The 16,750-nt window shown below is 41.8% G+C and overlaps 2 protein-coding genes across 2 annotated transcripts in view; both read left to right on the forward strand.

Annotated features, from left to right (window-relative positions):
- The window catches only part of nars2 (asparaginyl-tRNA synthetase 2, mitochondrial), a 5,084-nt gene extending 2,908 nt beyond the window's left edge, over positions 1 to 2,176 (forward strand). The window contains exons 8-14 of the mRNA XM_054597738.1: positions 297 to 395; positions 513 to 550; positions 658 to 724; positions 852 to 989; positions 1,127 to 1,224; positions 1,837 to 1,863; positions 1,955 to 2,176. Of these exons, the coding sequence (XP_054453713.1) occupies positions 297 to 395; positions 513 to 550; positions 658 to 724; positions 852 to 989; positions 1,127 to 1,224; positions 1,837 to 1,863; positions 1,955 to 2,099 (612 nt within the window). The 3' untranslated portion in view covers positions 2,100 to 2,176. The remainder of the gene's footprint in view (positions 1 to 296; positions 396 to 512; positions 551 to 657; positions 725 to 851; positions 990 to 1,126; positions 1,225 to 1,836; positions 1,864 to 1,954) is intronic.
- Positions 2,177 to 2,831: 655 nt separating this feature from the next.
- gab2 (GRB2-associated binding protein 2) overlaps positions 2,832 to 16,750 on the forward strand; it is a 35,602-nt gene continuing 21,683 nt past the window's right edge. Inside the window, exon 1 of the mRNA XM_054597751.1 lies at positions 2,832 to 3,263. Coding sequence (XP_054453726.1) covers positions 3,192 to 3,263 — 72 coding nt within the window. The 5' untranslated portion in view covers positions 2,832 to 3,191. The remainder of the gene's footprint in view (positions 3,264 to 16,750) is intronic.

The raw sequence follows: 16,750 nt of genomic DNA on the forward strand, positions 1-16,750 counted from the left end.
TTTTTACTCAAAAATGCTCTACATAGTTGTAGGGGGCTGTCTTTTTACGGAGAAGGAGAGACTAAGTAGCATTAAAGTTGTCTGATAACCTCTGATAAAACGCAGACATCACAGGCTTTTTTTTTTTTTTTTTCAAACATGAAAATCTTGGATGAAGTGCACTGATTTACACATCATGTCAATTTCCGTGTACTGAAGATCAAATTTTACACTTGCTGTATGTGATTTTTTAAAGCTGCCCTTATGTGCAGTTGGCCAGAAAAAGTTTAATTATTAAACCGGGCCCCGCTCCTTAGGTCATGGAGGACGTGTTCAGGTCTGCCACGGAGCATGTCTTGGCTCACTGTGCCGAGGATCTGGATTTGTTTCACAAGCATGTGACTCCTGGACACAGGGTGAGTCCTCAAGGACACTTACACTTGGGTGCATAACCTGACTCCTTATACCAACCAGCCACAAATACATCTAACTTCCTTATTATCATTTTTCCTATCATGTCCATTCACTCCAAGGACACTGTAGAAGCTATGCTGAAGAAGAAGTTCCCTGTGTAAGTGTCTATTAATCCAAACATGGAAAATAAAATTATATCAGTCAAAGAATAAAGCAAAATGTTGAAGGCCTTGAATGATTGGTACTATCTCAATCTACTTTTAGGATTACCTACAGTGAAGCTATAGACATCCTAAACCACAGCTCCCAGAAATTTGCCTTCCCAACAGACGTAAGTGTCGATGTTTATTTATTTTTACTAACAGAGCAGACTTGGATCTTTATCCCTACTGTATGTTTGCTGCTAACACTATTATTCCACAGAGCTCCACATTGACCTTAGCTGTTCTTTTCTACAGTGGGGTTGTGACCTTCAGACAGAGCATGAGAAGTACCTGGTGAAACATTGCGGCAATGTTCCAGTCTTTGTCACTGATTATCCTTATGATCTTAAGCCTTTTTATGCAAGAGACAACCAGGATCATCCCAAGCATACGGTGAGACATCGTCACACCGTTTAAAATGCTGAGCGAAATCAATGATTTAACAGCTCAGTTCCTTCCTCGTAATGTCAGCTGGGTTATCGTGGCGTTTTGCATATCTGGGCGGACTCCCGACTGTCGTTTGTGTGCAGGCAGCTGCAGTGGATCTTCTGGTGCCGGGAGTTGGAGAGCTGTGTGGGGGCTCGCTGAGAGAGGAGAGGCTGGATTTGCTGAGGGCTCGGCTGGAAGAGTAAGGACACATACTCCCAAGGGCAGTGCAAGGCCCATGCTAATATATTTAGACTACGGTTGTCAAAATCAGCTTAGTTGCTTTGAATTTGTTTGTATTTTAATTAATTGAGATCAGGCATAATCCCAGTAGGGATCTCGCCACCTCACAGAACAACAGTGTGCAGAAAGTTAAGGATGCAGCTTTTGAAATCCAGACTAACTTCTCTAGTTGGGTTAGCAGGTTTCTAAGCCCCCTGAGCCACCATACATATCGAGTGGTAGGAAAACTCAATGATACATTGACATTTATACTCCATATACATTTATATATATATTATTGGTTGATATAAAATAAGTTTTACGGACTAGCTGTGGACAAGAAGAAACCTTTTTCACATTTGTGTTGTCTGCCTCATCAGCACAATGTCCTGGTGAATGAATGTAAATCGGCCCCTGTTCAGAGTTTTAACCCCAATAAGGCGCAGAGGAGAAATAATGCAAATAAAGTCAGTTTTGCTATTTTCACATGGATTTACAATAAATGGAAATATTGCTAGAGAGGATGTATTGTAGTTTTTGAATTTGTGTTTTGACCATAGACTCACTTACATTAATTATCATACTTTCCCAGGGCTGGATTAGAAGACACCTACAGCTGGTAAGAAAAAACATATTTACATAAACAACATTTTAAAAGAGACATCCTTCCACACCAACAAAGTTGTAATGACATATTTATTTATTGGCAGGTATCTGGATTTGAGGCGTTTTGGCTCCGTCCCCCATGGTGGCTTTGGTTTGGGATTTGAGCGATTCTTACAATGCATTCTCGGTGTCGACAACATAAAAGATGTGATTGCTTTCCCCAGATTCTCCCATTCTTGTCCTCTATGAAACAAAGTTCCGGCCAAGTAGATATTTATAAGTCTGTATTTGCTGTCTGTCAAACATCAAATAAATATTATATTCAACATTGTTTTGATGTTATTGGATTATTGTTTTGTTTTTTTAAATATGATTAGTTCTATTAAAAATGAATCTGTGCCTGTATATAAATACAATGAACACAAAACAATCCTACAACCATATCTGAGAGGGAATTTAATTAATCCACTGTTTAATACTCAACACCTCTCAAGAAGTGTTTAGTTCCATTAATACTTTTGTTTGCTTGTACCGACTTCCATATTTAAAAAAAGAATGCCAGTTTGTCAGAGCAACATAGAGGTATTTGAACTTGCCACCAGATGGTGCTTTTCCCCTTTTCCATTCAATTTAGAAAATACGAATAATTAACTCACAGCAGTGATTGACTTTTAACTTGACCTTTCCAAAGCGTGGAAAATCTTACAAAAAAACCCAAACCCCTCCATATTTAAGCTTTTATTTATACTAAGCTATTTGGTGAGGCATACAACACGCATTTGAAGTAAAAAAAAAAAAAAAAAAAAAAAAAAAAAAAAAAAGATGAGTTTCCGTATTTGAAATGAAACAGAAAGACTTTCTGTTTTGTGTGAATGTAGACAAATAGACAAATAGTCCAGCCCAGAGACATCGGTTCCTCCATTCTTTAAACTCGTTTGGGATCTTGAATCTCCCATCCTGTTCATCCCATCGCAGCCCATCCCTCTCTTTGCTCGGTGGGCGTGGTGTGAGTTGGGAAAACAAACTGCAGACACTCTCCGATACTTCCTCTCCCTGCATCAGCTCAGTTTCCCCGCGGCTCCTCGTCAGCTGGCCGTGCGTAATTTCCCTGAGAGCCGAGGTGCGTCTTTTTGGTTTTTCTCCTCTCTCCTCCCCGTTTTGCGCGCCTGTTGTTGCGCACCGGGAGCTGCCACCTCAACACCTCCCACCAGCAATACTCTTGATTTCTTGTAATCAAATGGGGGGAGCAGACTGCGTCAGTGGGAGCCGGACGCCGACAGCACTTTGAACGGGCAAGCCTTCGGTTGTAGAGCAAGAGGAAACAACAAGACACTGACAAACATGAGCGGCGGGGAGATCATCTTCCAGGGCTGGCTGAGGAAGTCACCGCCGGAGAAAAAGCTGAGAAGATATGTGAGTGTATTTCACTTTCGCCTAGTTTCTGTGTGCTTTAATAGTTAAACTGGCACTGGACTGACCGAGCTCTCTTTATCTGTCAAATGGCTTTGTGTTGTGCGCATCTGCATCCCAGATAAGTTGTGTCAAACTGAGTAAAGTCCCATTGTAGCAGCAGGTGCACCCCAACCACCACCATCTGGACCTCCCCTCTCTTTATGAACTACAGGAGGCACAACCTGCTATTCTGGATTAAAACAACAACAACAACAACAACAACAAAAAAAAACAGTCCTGATCATTCAAAACTAGAAATGCATGTTTTACATGAAAAATGTTGCAAGGTTTGACATAGCCACCCACTATGAGGGGGGTCAACATGGAGGTAAGCCTGTGTAATACCCGACAGCTGTCTATGATTTTGACTAGATAGCTCCCAGACACAAACTGCCACTTGGCTTTTATCCGATCATGATGAGGTAATGTCTAATGAAGCATTGATGTAGCCAGTTTTCATCGCGGCCAAGCAGACTCCTGTCACAACAATAGTGAGTACTGAGGATAGCACTTTGAGAGCCATGATGAGGCTTCATGGGCCAAAAGCTGCTACAGTCTCCTGCTGGGTGCCGGGGGCAAGGGGGAAAGGCTACAAATGAGATAATAGGATTTATGAAGGCAGATAGAACCATGAGACAATCTCCTATAAATACAGCTGTCCACTGTTTATGTACGGCGTTGCGTTGCCGGGCCTTCTCCGTGTTCCTACTAGCTGACTTTGCCATGATGTCATCTGGAAATCCATCCTCGAATGTCTTCAAATGTAGCCCCCCCTCCCCATCACCCCCATTGTCCTTTCATTTCCTCATTGTCTTCCACTTAAAGCTGGCTAATGTTTACACAGAGACCACCGTGGTCCGTATGGAACGGCAGCTGCAATGGCACAGAGGAAAAAAAAAACTTGCTTGGTTCATAGCAGTACTGTATAAACAACGAACAAGGCATAATAATGGCCTTCCTCAGGCAAGAGAGCAGGGAACAGACTCTCAACCCTTCTCATCGTGCTTCTCACCCTGAGCAGTAACCTATAAACAACTGCACACACACACACACACACACACACACACACACACACACACACACACACACACACACACACACACACAGAGTTTCAGCCAGAAAACAGTGTCATGAGATGGAGTGTCCAGAGCAGGCAGACTTGTGAATGCGATAATCGGTCCATCTCAAATTCCTTCCACTTAAAGTCAGGCTATGGACAATCGGGGCCATTTACTCACCAGTATTGCTGTCATCTGACATAGTTGACGTCCTATCCCTAGGAGAGGGATATTTTCAGATACTACTTCCACATACTGGCAGACATTCCAGCCCGAAGGTGTGTTTCTCAAAAGAACAAGGTGGCAAGTTTGATCGGTCATTATATTGGAATGAGCGGAGGTGTTTCAGTGCTGTAACTGCCATGTTGATCGCTAAAGTTCGTACAGTTTTTTTTTTTTTAGAAGATTATTTGCAATACGGACAAAAATGTTTTAATCCTTAACAACACTTGTCCTGTCAATATTCCACCCCTTTCTACAGCGAAGTCCTCCCTAAACCAGACGCGGTTTGTGTTTTGTTAATCAGTAGTTAGTTGTTGAAATGATTTGTCATTGTATTTAAAAAAAAAAAAAAAAAAAAAAAAAAGTCTCCTGTGACCTTCCACAGATGGTTTGTCAAAAATGTGGCACATAGCATGTCCCAGTGCATTGTTAGGAGAGTAAAAACTGGTACAACCACAGCAGGTCTGACATGCAAATCGTATGCAAAACAGGGAGCAAAACACTTGTGGCAGTTGAAGCCTGGATGCAACCGGGGGAAAAGACAGGAGACAACACGTCTGTGATCGGTAACGAGCACGACTAGTCCTGGTTAAATGTTTGCTAATTGTTTCAAATTGCTATTAACTCTCAACAGTGACTCATTATTTCTACAACAGCGCCCTGCTGCACAAACACATGATGAGCATAAACTTTCTGTGTTCCCGCCATTAAACCATGTGACAGCGGTGCTGCGGACGCAGTGTATGGTCACTTTTCACACACGCTGCATCTCCACAAGGAATAACAGTCACGCTCTGGTGTCTGACCGCTGCTAAATGAATCACTTGGTCGGGTTTATCTCTTCTCAGGGGCCGACAGGGGCTCCAGAGGTGGGCAGTGTTTTTAAGGGCAGGTGGGAGTGGCTTGGGTGCTTTTGTTGAATAATGTCCAGAATAAGCAGAAGGACCATGAAAACAACTGACTGATCCAGCGCTTACCAAGTGCCTCTTGCAGCGTTCTGTTGAGGTTCAAATATGCTTCATCATGTCCGCTACATTAACCCCGGCACTACCTTTTATTTGTAACTGCTGTCAAATCAATAAACTGCTAAAAATACATAATAAGAAATAGTTCTTCGATCTTCCCTGACTTGTAATCAACAAAGGAAATCCTTAGTCCTAGCTCGTTGTGACATCCAATGTTGACATATGCATAAGAAGTCCTCTAAATGATTAATTCACGACTCAATCGTACTTTGCATGCACAATATGAATCATGCATGTGATGCGTCACATTGTAAACAGTCTGATTCCTGTTCTCAGGTCGGGATCTAGCTGCTGTTGGCTAAACCTTCCCATCTGCCCGTTGTTGTATCTGACATCACAAACGTGTCTGTTCACATACAGTAGAGCATTGCCACATACCAGACAGATCATATCGGCGAGGTGATAGCTGCTGCTCCTGCTTTCTCGGCTGCCAGTTTCTAAGGGCTAAATCGCTTTGCCCATGTGGATGTTACATCCGAGAGAGACCTGTGGGGGGAAGTCGGCAGGTTTTTCAAGGCAGGCAAGGCTTAGTAGCCGCCTCCTGTGTCCCACCGTCAGCTGCCGGGTCTGCTGTTGTTTTGCAGAGGGGCTTTGGGAAGTCCTTGCCCTCAGAGGTCAACAGAGAACGCCTCCCAGTTCCTGCTTTGACAGACACCCAGCGTTCACACAGACATTTTCCTTGTTCCACTTTATCTGTGGGCCCTCAAATGGACCTTTCCCCCAGAAGCTACAAGTCTGGGGTGGCTCTATGCGACTGCAGTATTAAAGTCAGATTAGTTTATCGTTGTGGGATATGTTCGCCCAACGGGATCCTTGTGATTGGGATAAGGAACCTCCGATAATTTTCATCGTTGGTTGATCTGTTGATTATTTTAACTTCATACTGAGGCTAGAATAAGCTCCTTCAATCTGATTAATCAATCACTCCTTAGTATAAAACAAAATATAATAAAGAAAACACAATTAAGATAAGTGCATATTATAATTTCCCAGAGGCCAAGGTGACATTAAACTGCTTGTTTTGTTCAACCAACAGTCCAAATCCTAAAAAGCAGCATATTTTCACATTTAAGATGCTGGAAAAGGTAATGTTTAGAAGTTTGTAACTGTTAATCTCTTTGAGATAATTCATTTTGATACATTTTGTGTAGATCAACTTGGGAGTCCTTCTGCAGTGCATTGGCAGTCTTCATTGACATTCATAAGAAATTAAAGTTGCCTTATTTGAGATTGGTTGCATTTTGATTTCCTCTCAAAGGCTCTCAAGATGGTGACGGCTGAGCCAGCAGATAACAGCTAACGGTGATAACAGTGCTAACAGAGCAAACAACGCCAAAAGTGCTGACAGAGCTTATAGTGTTAACCTGAGGGGGAACCGGAGGATGGGTTCTACTTCAGCAAAGACACTGCGATCGTGAAGACGTGATCAGCTGGAACCGCCATATGAGCGGCGCAGTGCAGAGCGGCGCAGTGCAGAGCGGCGCAGTGCAGAGCGGCGCAGTGCAGAGCGGCGCCAGTGAGCGAGCCAGTTGGGCACGCTCACACACAGTAAAAGCACTCGCGGCAATGTCAACAAAGCAAAGAGAAGCTTGGATAACAACACACACAGAGGGAGACATTACTCCACTATATCTTTATAAAGCAAATAGTTGTTTGCTGCTTTATTAATGCTCTGAATTCCATATAGAGAACAATTTGTGCTTTAAAGTCACCATTGTTTGTCACAAAATTGCACTTTCTCAACCTTTTCTTCTCCAACCCCAAGTGCATCCATTTTTTTCACATCTATTGTGAAAATCCCCGGGTGGCCTTGTTTGAACCTTTGTCATAATATCCTGTTCTTTGCCATGGACTCTGGTGTAGCCTATGTGTTTTCTGCCCAAAACTTAATTATTGCACTACTAGCAGATGTCAGACTTCCTTTTGATGGTACCTACAGGAAGTGATGGGATCTCTGTCACAACACTTCCTGTAGGTACCATCAAGTGTGGTGACAGAGGTCCCATCACGCCTTCATCAGCTGAGATTAAAATACTGCTGTTCTGAAGAGAATTTGATCCCAATGATTTTTCTCTTGTGATTCCGAGCAGCACTAAGAATGTTTGTACTTATTTGCAGCACTCTCAGAAAGTACACTCTCCCGGCGGTGATGGTTACATTTAATGGTGCCTAAAACTCTCACACACCTAAGTGTAGCATTAGGTTATTCCACAGACAGGTTTGTCTACCTAAATAGAAATCTAGTTTCTGCACTGTTGATTTGATCCAAACACAAAATCAAACAGGGATCCTGCTACCAGCTCGTACATGTGCTAGAAGCTTTCATGTCATATGACCGTCATTAGATTGACCTTCTAAAGCAAATAGGCTGATGTCAGTCAGTAGAAATGCCTTTCGGGCCTTTCCAGCATAGAGAAACATAAAAGTGAGAATGGTACAATAAGTCATTTGTTTGTAAAAGCAAAAACATGTTTATGTTTGAAAATATGAATACCAGTGCTGACATTTGAGGTTTCAGTGCAAGATGCTTGCTTTGGTGTAGCAGTGTGTGGCCCAAAAAAAAGGTTGTTGACAAACTTATTTGTCTTCTTATTAGCATTTAATACCGAGGGACGGTTGACGTAGCACGCTTGCTCTCATTGACCGGCGCCCTGCTTTACAGTAAACAACAGCTACTCCCACCACACCTTTCTGACGCCCCTGAGAAACTTTTTGAGAGGATTAGCGTACTGTAGATGCACCATGATAGGAGATGTTGAGGTACAGAAAACTGTTGTGTTTATTAAAATAAACATACTTTAGTTTAGTTAATGCAACAATGCGGATTACCACAGCTCTTATCTTCTATGCAAATGTCATAATAACCATCAATGTCAATTATGTCGAAATAGGAAGTAGTCTGTGTTTTCCCCTCAGCACAGCATATTTGCAGATGTAATAATGATATGATGATATTTATACATGAGTTCCGGCAGGAGGAACCTTAGATGGAGCCTATTTTCTTCCTGGCAACATGTTAATGTTGTTTGTGAAGTAGTTTGTTCAAACTTGAATTCTATCTTGCTTTGTCATAAATTGTGTACTATATGTTCTTAAATCCTTTGCACATTGGGGTTGTGATGCCACGCACAAGGAAGTAGACTTGTTACGGAGTAATTTCCTGTAAAAATAATCTACTTTAACAATGTGGAGCAGTTATAAAATACATATACCTACACATTCTCTCTTTTAATAATAATAAAAAAACTTGACACAAGTGAGATTAGTGTGACTCCAGAATAATCCAGGGAAGATTTCTGGAAAAAAATAATGTAGGAAGAAAGATGTTTAACAGGTGATGTACTACAAGGTAAACTCCTCTCACGGAAAACACGACACTCAAAGTAGAATTGCAATCAAATGGCATTGGTCTAAATGATCATGCAATTAAGGATATCGGCCCAAGTGTGATAGCATGCATCCTCTGAAAATGTGTTTTTCTGCATTTTAGAAATTACCCTACTATTTGAACATGCTCCTAACCCTTGGACACCTTGTTCCGAAGTGAAGTAGGAGTTGAAAGTAACTTTGGGCTTCATTTTAACCAGCCATGGATACTGTATGACCTGTGGATGCATCCTGCAATATAATTTTAACACTAGCAGCTGTAAATATTCTCAAATCAGAGTGTAAAGATGTGTGTGTGGTCTTTCTGTTTCATGCAAAACACTTGCCTTTGAGCGATAGTTTGTATGAGTTGGAAATATGAAAGCAAATTGTGGTTGTGGTATAGGTGTTAATATTTGACAAAGAACAAACAAACAAAAAAACAGCTAGAAGCCCACAGATGTTTTTCTGTATAGCGGTGATGATTCATTTGATTCAGGAAACTGTGATGAAGTGGAAAACATTTTTTACGTGTTCAGCCAAGTTGACGTAGGGTGAGTGGCATCTCTGTAATTTGAATATCATTTAGATCAGTTATCTCCTTTAAGGCTTAAATTCTGTGTACCTCCAATATCGAAATAGTTTAGTTTACGGATTATTCTTCCTCCAGACAGTGATGAGTCATTGCAGTTTAGTTGTAGGAACTGAACAACTACAATTGAAGCTCAGATCAGAATACACATGAGTAATGTAGCCATTGCACAAATACAGAGTTCACTGGAACATAGTAAGATAAATTAGGACAATGTGATAAGTGGTTCAGATCACTGAGCTGTGTGTCTAAGGTTTTCAGGTGACATAATGCACCCAGTGATTGGCATCATGGAGGTTCACAGACCCAAAGAATATGCAGTAGAGGCGTTTGACATCAAGTAGTCTGGATGTTATTGTCTTGTTTGTTCCATGATAAATGAGCAGCTCAGCTGAATATATACATTCTCTGTTATTTTGTTGATTTGGCCATTTTATTGTGTTATTTGTTTAAACAAAAGACAGCATGGCAAGTAATATATGAATAGATGGCAAGTGAATTTCTTTCATCATGTCTAGCATTAAGATGGTTTCTTAAGTCAACGAAAAACAATATTTTTCTTGGCATGGATGTGTGTAGAAAAATACACACCACGGCACTGGGGAACATCGTGTTTTCAATGTGCACTTAACAAAGCAATACAACTTTTGAATGGCACAACAAGGTGTTCACATGGCCAGATACTTAGCTGAACTGATGATTTATCAAGACTAAAACATCTACAGAGTCGGCAGTATTCCAATGGAAATCTAAGGTAGCATTTACTCTCCTTTGATGATACTTTACAAAGTCCTCAATATAAGTGTCAGAAAAATTTACAAAATGTTTATTAAATTTGCCAAATATTAGTTTTAATTAATTATCTCTTTGGACTAATGATAATTTATTTTGTAAATAACCTTTATATCTTATTCCATCTCACAAATTTTTAACCACAAAATGTATTTATTCTTTAAGTAAAATTATTCAGTTGGAACACTCTACATTCCATACTGTACTCATGAATATATAAGTATTGTTTGCAAGAAGATATTCCTAATGACAACTGCTGTAACATGTGGAATTGTGTGTGCTGGAGCACACAATATATATTTTGCAATGCATTTGCTGGTCATACATGCAAGATCCTGAATGCATCATCACTGTTCGACTTTAATGATCAGAGATGTTCAATACCATTGTTTTCCTTCCCTATACCGATACCAGTGTGTTTTAAAGAATAAAATATAAAGTGAAAAGCTGAGGTCAGACGTTCCCCTTGTATGTAAATGTTTCTACTCTGTGCTGCTGAAGAGACTGCTCTATCCAGTGTCGTGCATCTAAAGCCACCATAGTGCATAGGAGCCAGAGAGACCATGAGATGCTTACAGCACACCCTCCGTACACTGACGTGTACAAGCCGCAGCAGATGGCAGGGGCAGCGGAAGTAACACAAAGAGTTCTGATTAAAGATAATGCTCCCCGTTAGTCAAACTGTCAGGGCGGGCTCCCGCTAAATAAGCCCAGCCTTTTGCTGATACGGAGACATGGCGAGAGATTACTCATTTTCCCTAATGATGGAAGTGTTCAACTGCAAATTGAGGCTGATTATATCTACCGAGAGCTTTTGAGAGACTGTTTTTCATGGGATGCGCTGCAGATTTTGCAGATCATTGCTCCCGTGAAGTGAGTGAATAAGCACTGTGGGTACCGAATGCAGCGGCCCTCTTTATCACCATCACACCTGTAGGACGGAGCTTTCCATCACAGCCGTATGATGACATTGTATGCGGAAATATTATTTCCCATAATGTCATAAAAGCTGAACGACATCAGGCCCTACTTTTAATGCACTGAACAGGTTTAATAAATGATGCCTTGCTCAAAAGGAGAATGTGTACTTCGTTATTGTGTACATGAGGAGAACAGCAGGAGTTAAACGTTCCTACCCTGTCCACCTTGGCCTGCTAACCTCCCACCTCCTTTATTAACACACAAGAATTTATGGGCCTGTTTGGGTCTTATCTGCATGTGTTATGTCTTGCAGCTGCCGGCCTTCCAAGGTCAGTGTTATGACTATTGGGAAACCTGAGCAGTTTGATTTTCAACGGTGCTCTAATGCATCCGTTGGACCTTAAACGCCTGTAGTTTTATTCTCTCAGCCATTCTGTTTTACATCTTTTTTCATGTTTACTTCTCCGGGGCACACGGATGGGACAGAGCCGTGTCCGACCCAGGAGCATCTGGTTCTCCTCACCGCTCGAGACGGATAATGGGCTGGAGCTGCTGAAAAATGCAAAATGGCCACACATTGTAGGCACGCTGTTGGACTCCTGTTTTGTTTGTGACGGTGAATTTATTGGAAGTGCTCCAGAAATGTGTGTTATAAACTTTGTCTGGGTCAGCTGTCTGTTTAACATCTTAGCTCCGTGCCCAGATGGGGAGCCCTGTGTAAACTGTAAGGCTTCCAAGGAACATCCCCATGCTCTGTCATGTGCATGTGTGGTTTATTTAAGCTCGCTCTTACATAAACTGATGTCACATAGGGAAATACAGTTACATGACATCTGTCAAATACATAAAATAAGGCAAACTTATTCTTAGTGCTTCTACGTGAGGGCTAGAATAACAGAGTTTCCTTTATGTTCTGCTTTTCAGGATTATTTTAGGGGAACTTAGAAAGCATTTCACTGCAAATCTTGAAGGTGTTTTTTTTTTTTTATGCTGTGTGAATGGCCAGGCGATATTCTTCAAATGTAACTGGGTTGCAGTCCCTCACATGCGGAAACTCCCATCTGTTCCTGGAATGTGGGCTGACGTGTGACCCGCTATTGATTAGGACCACATAATCGGGGCTCTGTCGTCATTGTCTGCTGCAGCCCGTCCAGCTTTGTCCCCTCTCACCACATTAAGCAGAATCACAAGTGTTCAGGCATTCGCTCACACAATAACAGCCATTATAGCAGTCCCACCTTTTAATTCATGTGTTGCAAAGTGGTCCTCGCTGCTGTTCTTTTGTTGTGAGTTTATTTTTCTCTGAAATTCTAGCCTTATTCAGGCACCAGCAGGGACAAGAAATGAAGTCATCGATGTGTTAAATATTCCTCTTTTGTTCTTATTTAACTTTGAGAAGCTAGGAAACAGCACCCACATAGAATAGATGTGCTATGAATGCATTACAGAGGATTGTTGTAGCAGAGCTCTGTCTGCTGTCCTTATTTAGAATCAGTAACCATTCAGGATGACAAGTGAAAGCTGCCTCATCTCGGAATCAACCGCATTTTCGCTTGGTCTGTCCTGGTGTCTGCAAGGGGACAAGGATATCACTAAATTCCCTGTGAATCATCTGATGATCTTTTTCTCTGGGTGTGTCATGCAGTGTGAGACACAATGGCCACTTCTTGGTCTTGACTCTGGACTCTGTTTCGCCCTGCCTTGGTCTTGACTTCTCCCAACCCCTCAAAGTGTTGGTCTAGTCTTGGCCTTGATACACTCTGTTCTTGGTCGAGACTTAAACTCGGTTTAGGTCGTCTTGACTACAACTCGGCTTTAGGAGTATTAACATGTTTTTCTACAAAACCCTTTTTTATTTTACAAAATAAGCCAAACTTATGGCTATTCAAATGTTCAATATTGTCAAGATATGGTTGTGTTTATTGTCTAAACACAACCAGACGTAAAATAAGTTTACCTACCGAAATACACAATATCAAAGATTATTTATATAGCTTCCAGATTATGTGAAAGCTCATACTGGACTTGGGCTGCTGGGAGTCCTTATCGGCTGCAATTAGATACCGCATCCCCCTCCGACCACTTTCCCTCCACCCCTTTATCGTCTCCATTCTCTTGTCCGATCCCTTAGAAGCCCACCAGTGGGACCTCTGAGAACACTGATGGGATCCCTCTCACTTCACCTTTTACTATAATTAAGCAGTAATGGCCCAGCACTGGTGCATTTTCATGCCTTCTCGTCATAGTTGCGTGTGTGTGTGTGTGTGTGTGTTTGTGAGCTGGTGACACATCTAGACACGCTACCCGAGGCCTCCGGTCAGAATGCAACCAAAGCATTCAGCGTCACAAGAAGTAAATCGCCATGCCACAACTCATGTGACCTTTTACAAAAGCTGTTTGTAGATTAAAAGGACGTATGCGAGCGAGGTTGGCTGCATGGCTCAACTGCGGCTCCACAGTGCTGATGTTGGTGCAGCTGTGCGGTGTGTGTGTACGGCAGCAGCAGGTAAAGCAGAGGAGTTGAAAACAACAAGCTGCTGTCTCCTCCTCTCCTGCTTTAAAAGGTAAACAAGACTATTCTAACCCCGCAACTCGAATGACATACGTGTTTAGCTTGGATGTTTGCTCACGCACATTTAAAAACATGCAGACCGATGCTTATCGGCCAGCCCTGTTGACACAGCCGGCTACTAGCCACACACTATGTTTTGCTCTGTTGCTGTTAAAAAGGCACACCTTGGGTAATTGTTTTAGGCCACAAGCATCTCCAAGTTCATTAGTCAGTTTTACCAGGACAACAGAGTGAGTTGTGTTCAAAGACACGAGACTGGGCTTGTTTTTTTAGATATGCGCAAATACAGTAAACGATGACTGCATGACTTATCAGCCGTCGCTGTGTATTTATCTCCGAAAATTGTGGCGTAAAGCCCTGGAGAACTATCAACACATACCAGACAATTGTATTCCCTTTGTACGGCTGTTGTTTGTTTTCCCACAGCATCATTGTTTCTCAGCCTGCCAAGAATAGAACAAAACATGTCCACTTGTCAACATGCAAAGAGACAAAAGGACTTGGCAAGACAAACCAGTTTTGATCCTATTTTTAGAAGCCAAGTTCAGTTAAAAGATTGCTTCACGCAGTTTTGTTATTAAAGGTTTTTCCCTTTCCCAGTCATCTGAAATCGATGCAGACGTGTTAGCCTTTGTGCTCCACTGTAGTCTCTCTGTATCTGTAGCTGGCTGCCATCAGTACAGGACAAATGAGACCATGTTGGAACCAGGTAAGATCAAGCTTTATGGGATGATTGAATGAGACGGTGGGGACGAAACGATGTGCGTTCATAGATACGGATGGCTTCTCTTGGAGAGCCTCAAGCGCTGGCAGGCAATTTTTTTTTTTTTTTAGTCTTGTTTTTTTTTTTTCACTTCCGTGAAAATGCACATAGCAGGGGTTTCCTTATACTTGAGTATAAAGAAGTTTTCAAAAAGTTCTGTCTTTACTGTTTTCTCATTCTTGACCTGTGTTTCATGAAGTCTCTTCTTTCTGCTTAGATTTGACCTTTATTTGACTTTGGTCTCTTCTGCAGAAAGAGCAGCAGAACACAAACAAATAATAGCTTCAACATGTCTGGTGCTGATGCAGTTTATTGCTCAAACAATAATATGTGATATCATCTTCATTTAGAGTGTGTTTGGGTGGCTTGCAACTCTCCCAGTGGTCCACTGTCCAGTCCAGTTGTTAACAAGGGCAGTGGGTCTCGGCTGAGCCCCTTTTTTCTTCTTCCCCAGAACAGTGATGCAGCTTAAACCGAAGCTGTGGGGGGGAGGGGAAAGTTGGAGAGTCGGGAGAGTTCAGCCTAGTTTCACAGCCTCAGCCCTCACTTCCCAGCGCTCAGACAGTGATCGATGGGCTTAGACATGCTCTGTAGGACAGGCGGTGGGTGGGTTAGCTCATTTTGTTGTGTCCTCCTCCCCCATGATTTACTTCACCAGGGAAGTTTACTCAAATTGAAAAAGAGTGCGTGAGAGCATGAGAGAGAGAGAGAGAGAGAGTGAGAGATGTTTCTGAAAAGGCTGATTCGAAACTGAATGTGCTTGAGACACTGTCTCTCATTTTGCATGCAACATTTCTATGAGGAGCTTAGCAGAAAGTTTGACAAAGGGGAAACATTGTTCCCCCCTCTCATTCAGACCGAGCTGTAAATTAATTTGTTTCTTGAATTAGGAAATGGAAAATACTCTATTCTATTTTTAGTATGACAAGGCCTCCTAAATGAGTTGTCTTCTCTGGTGGTTGAGAGCTGTGGCTGTGCTGGGTTAATGCGCTGTCCGCAGCTGAAGGATGCCAGGAATAACCCAGCTGGGTCGCACTGACCTCTTGGAACTGGGCAGCGCTCCAGGTCTCAATTAAGTGATGCTCTCTCTTTCCAGAAAAGGCAATAATATTTAAATGGGGTTCGCAAGAGTTATAGAGTTTTCTCTGTCAGCGATGGAATGGAGCTGAACCAAAGAGCTTTGTGGACCTGGAGGAAAAAACTAAAATGGGTGCAGTGCCTTGTGTTTGTTCCTTTAGAACCGTGAGATGACTGTACTGTATTTTCATGAGAGTTCACACCCCAATGAAATCATTTAAAAGGTCACCTGAGGAGTTACACTGTTGACTTATTTGGAATCCTGTTTCCTCCCACCCATTACCAGTATACTCTGCATCAGTGAATGTTTCCAACAAATTCTCATCCCAAGAAATGACCTAATACAATTGCACAACTCGTCAGATAGGACTGATTAAACTTCTTGTAAGATGCACACCGCAGCACGGCTCTCCTATCAACACCATTAAGGTCATACTGCCTCTAGCTTTTATCAGTGTATCAGGCTGACAGAAAATAAAATGAAAAAGTCTTATACCCCAATACCTCAGCAGTACTTCAGCTACACACGGAAGATAAGATCACAATCTGCACATCCTGGAGAAAAAAAAGAGAGAAGCAAATGTGTTTCTGCTAACATAACTGCTAACATGTCAAAATAACACTTATATAACGTTTCGTGTGAGGAATGATGGATCGGGTCTCAAAATAAAAACTGCAAATCTTTGCTTATGACCAAACACCACTGTCTTACAACTAATTATCATTTACATCAGTATAGTGTGGACTGTAATGTGCTTAAAGCAATAATGGTTAATAGATTATAATTTAAAGTGTTGAAAATTGTGAATTTAATAAAACCGGCATATGAGGTTTTAAACACATATTTTTTGAGGCAGGAGTTAAGATGCATCCCTGTAGTTAGCATTAGCTGTGATAGGAAAAAAAAGAAAAGTGTCATCTCATGGCACCACACACTCTTTAATTGATTTGATTAATGCAGAGACGCCACAGCAGTGACCACTGAGCAGAATGCAGATTACAGCTTAATGTAAGAGCACAGGCAGGTGTAGCATTATTAACGATGGATCTGTTCTATGTG

Source organism: Anoplopoma fimbria, chromosome 1 (genome assembly GCF_027596085.1).
Source record: "Anoplopoma fimbria isolate UVic2021 breed Golden Eagle Sablefish chromosome 1, Afim_UVic_2022, whole genome shotgun sequence".
In the NCBI taxonomy this organism is placed as follows: Eukaryota; Metazoa; Chordata; class Actinopteri; order Perciformes; family Anoplopomatidae; genus Anoplopoma; species Anoplopoma fimbria.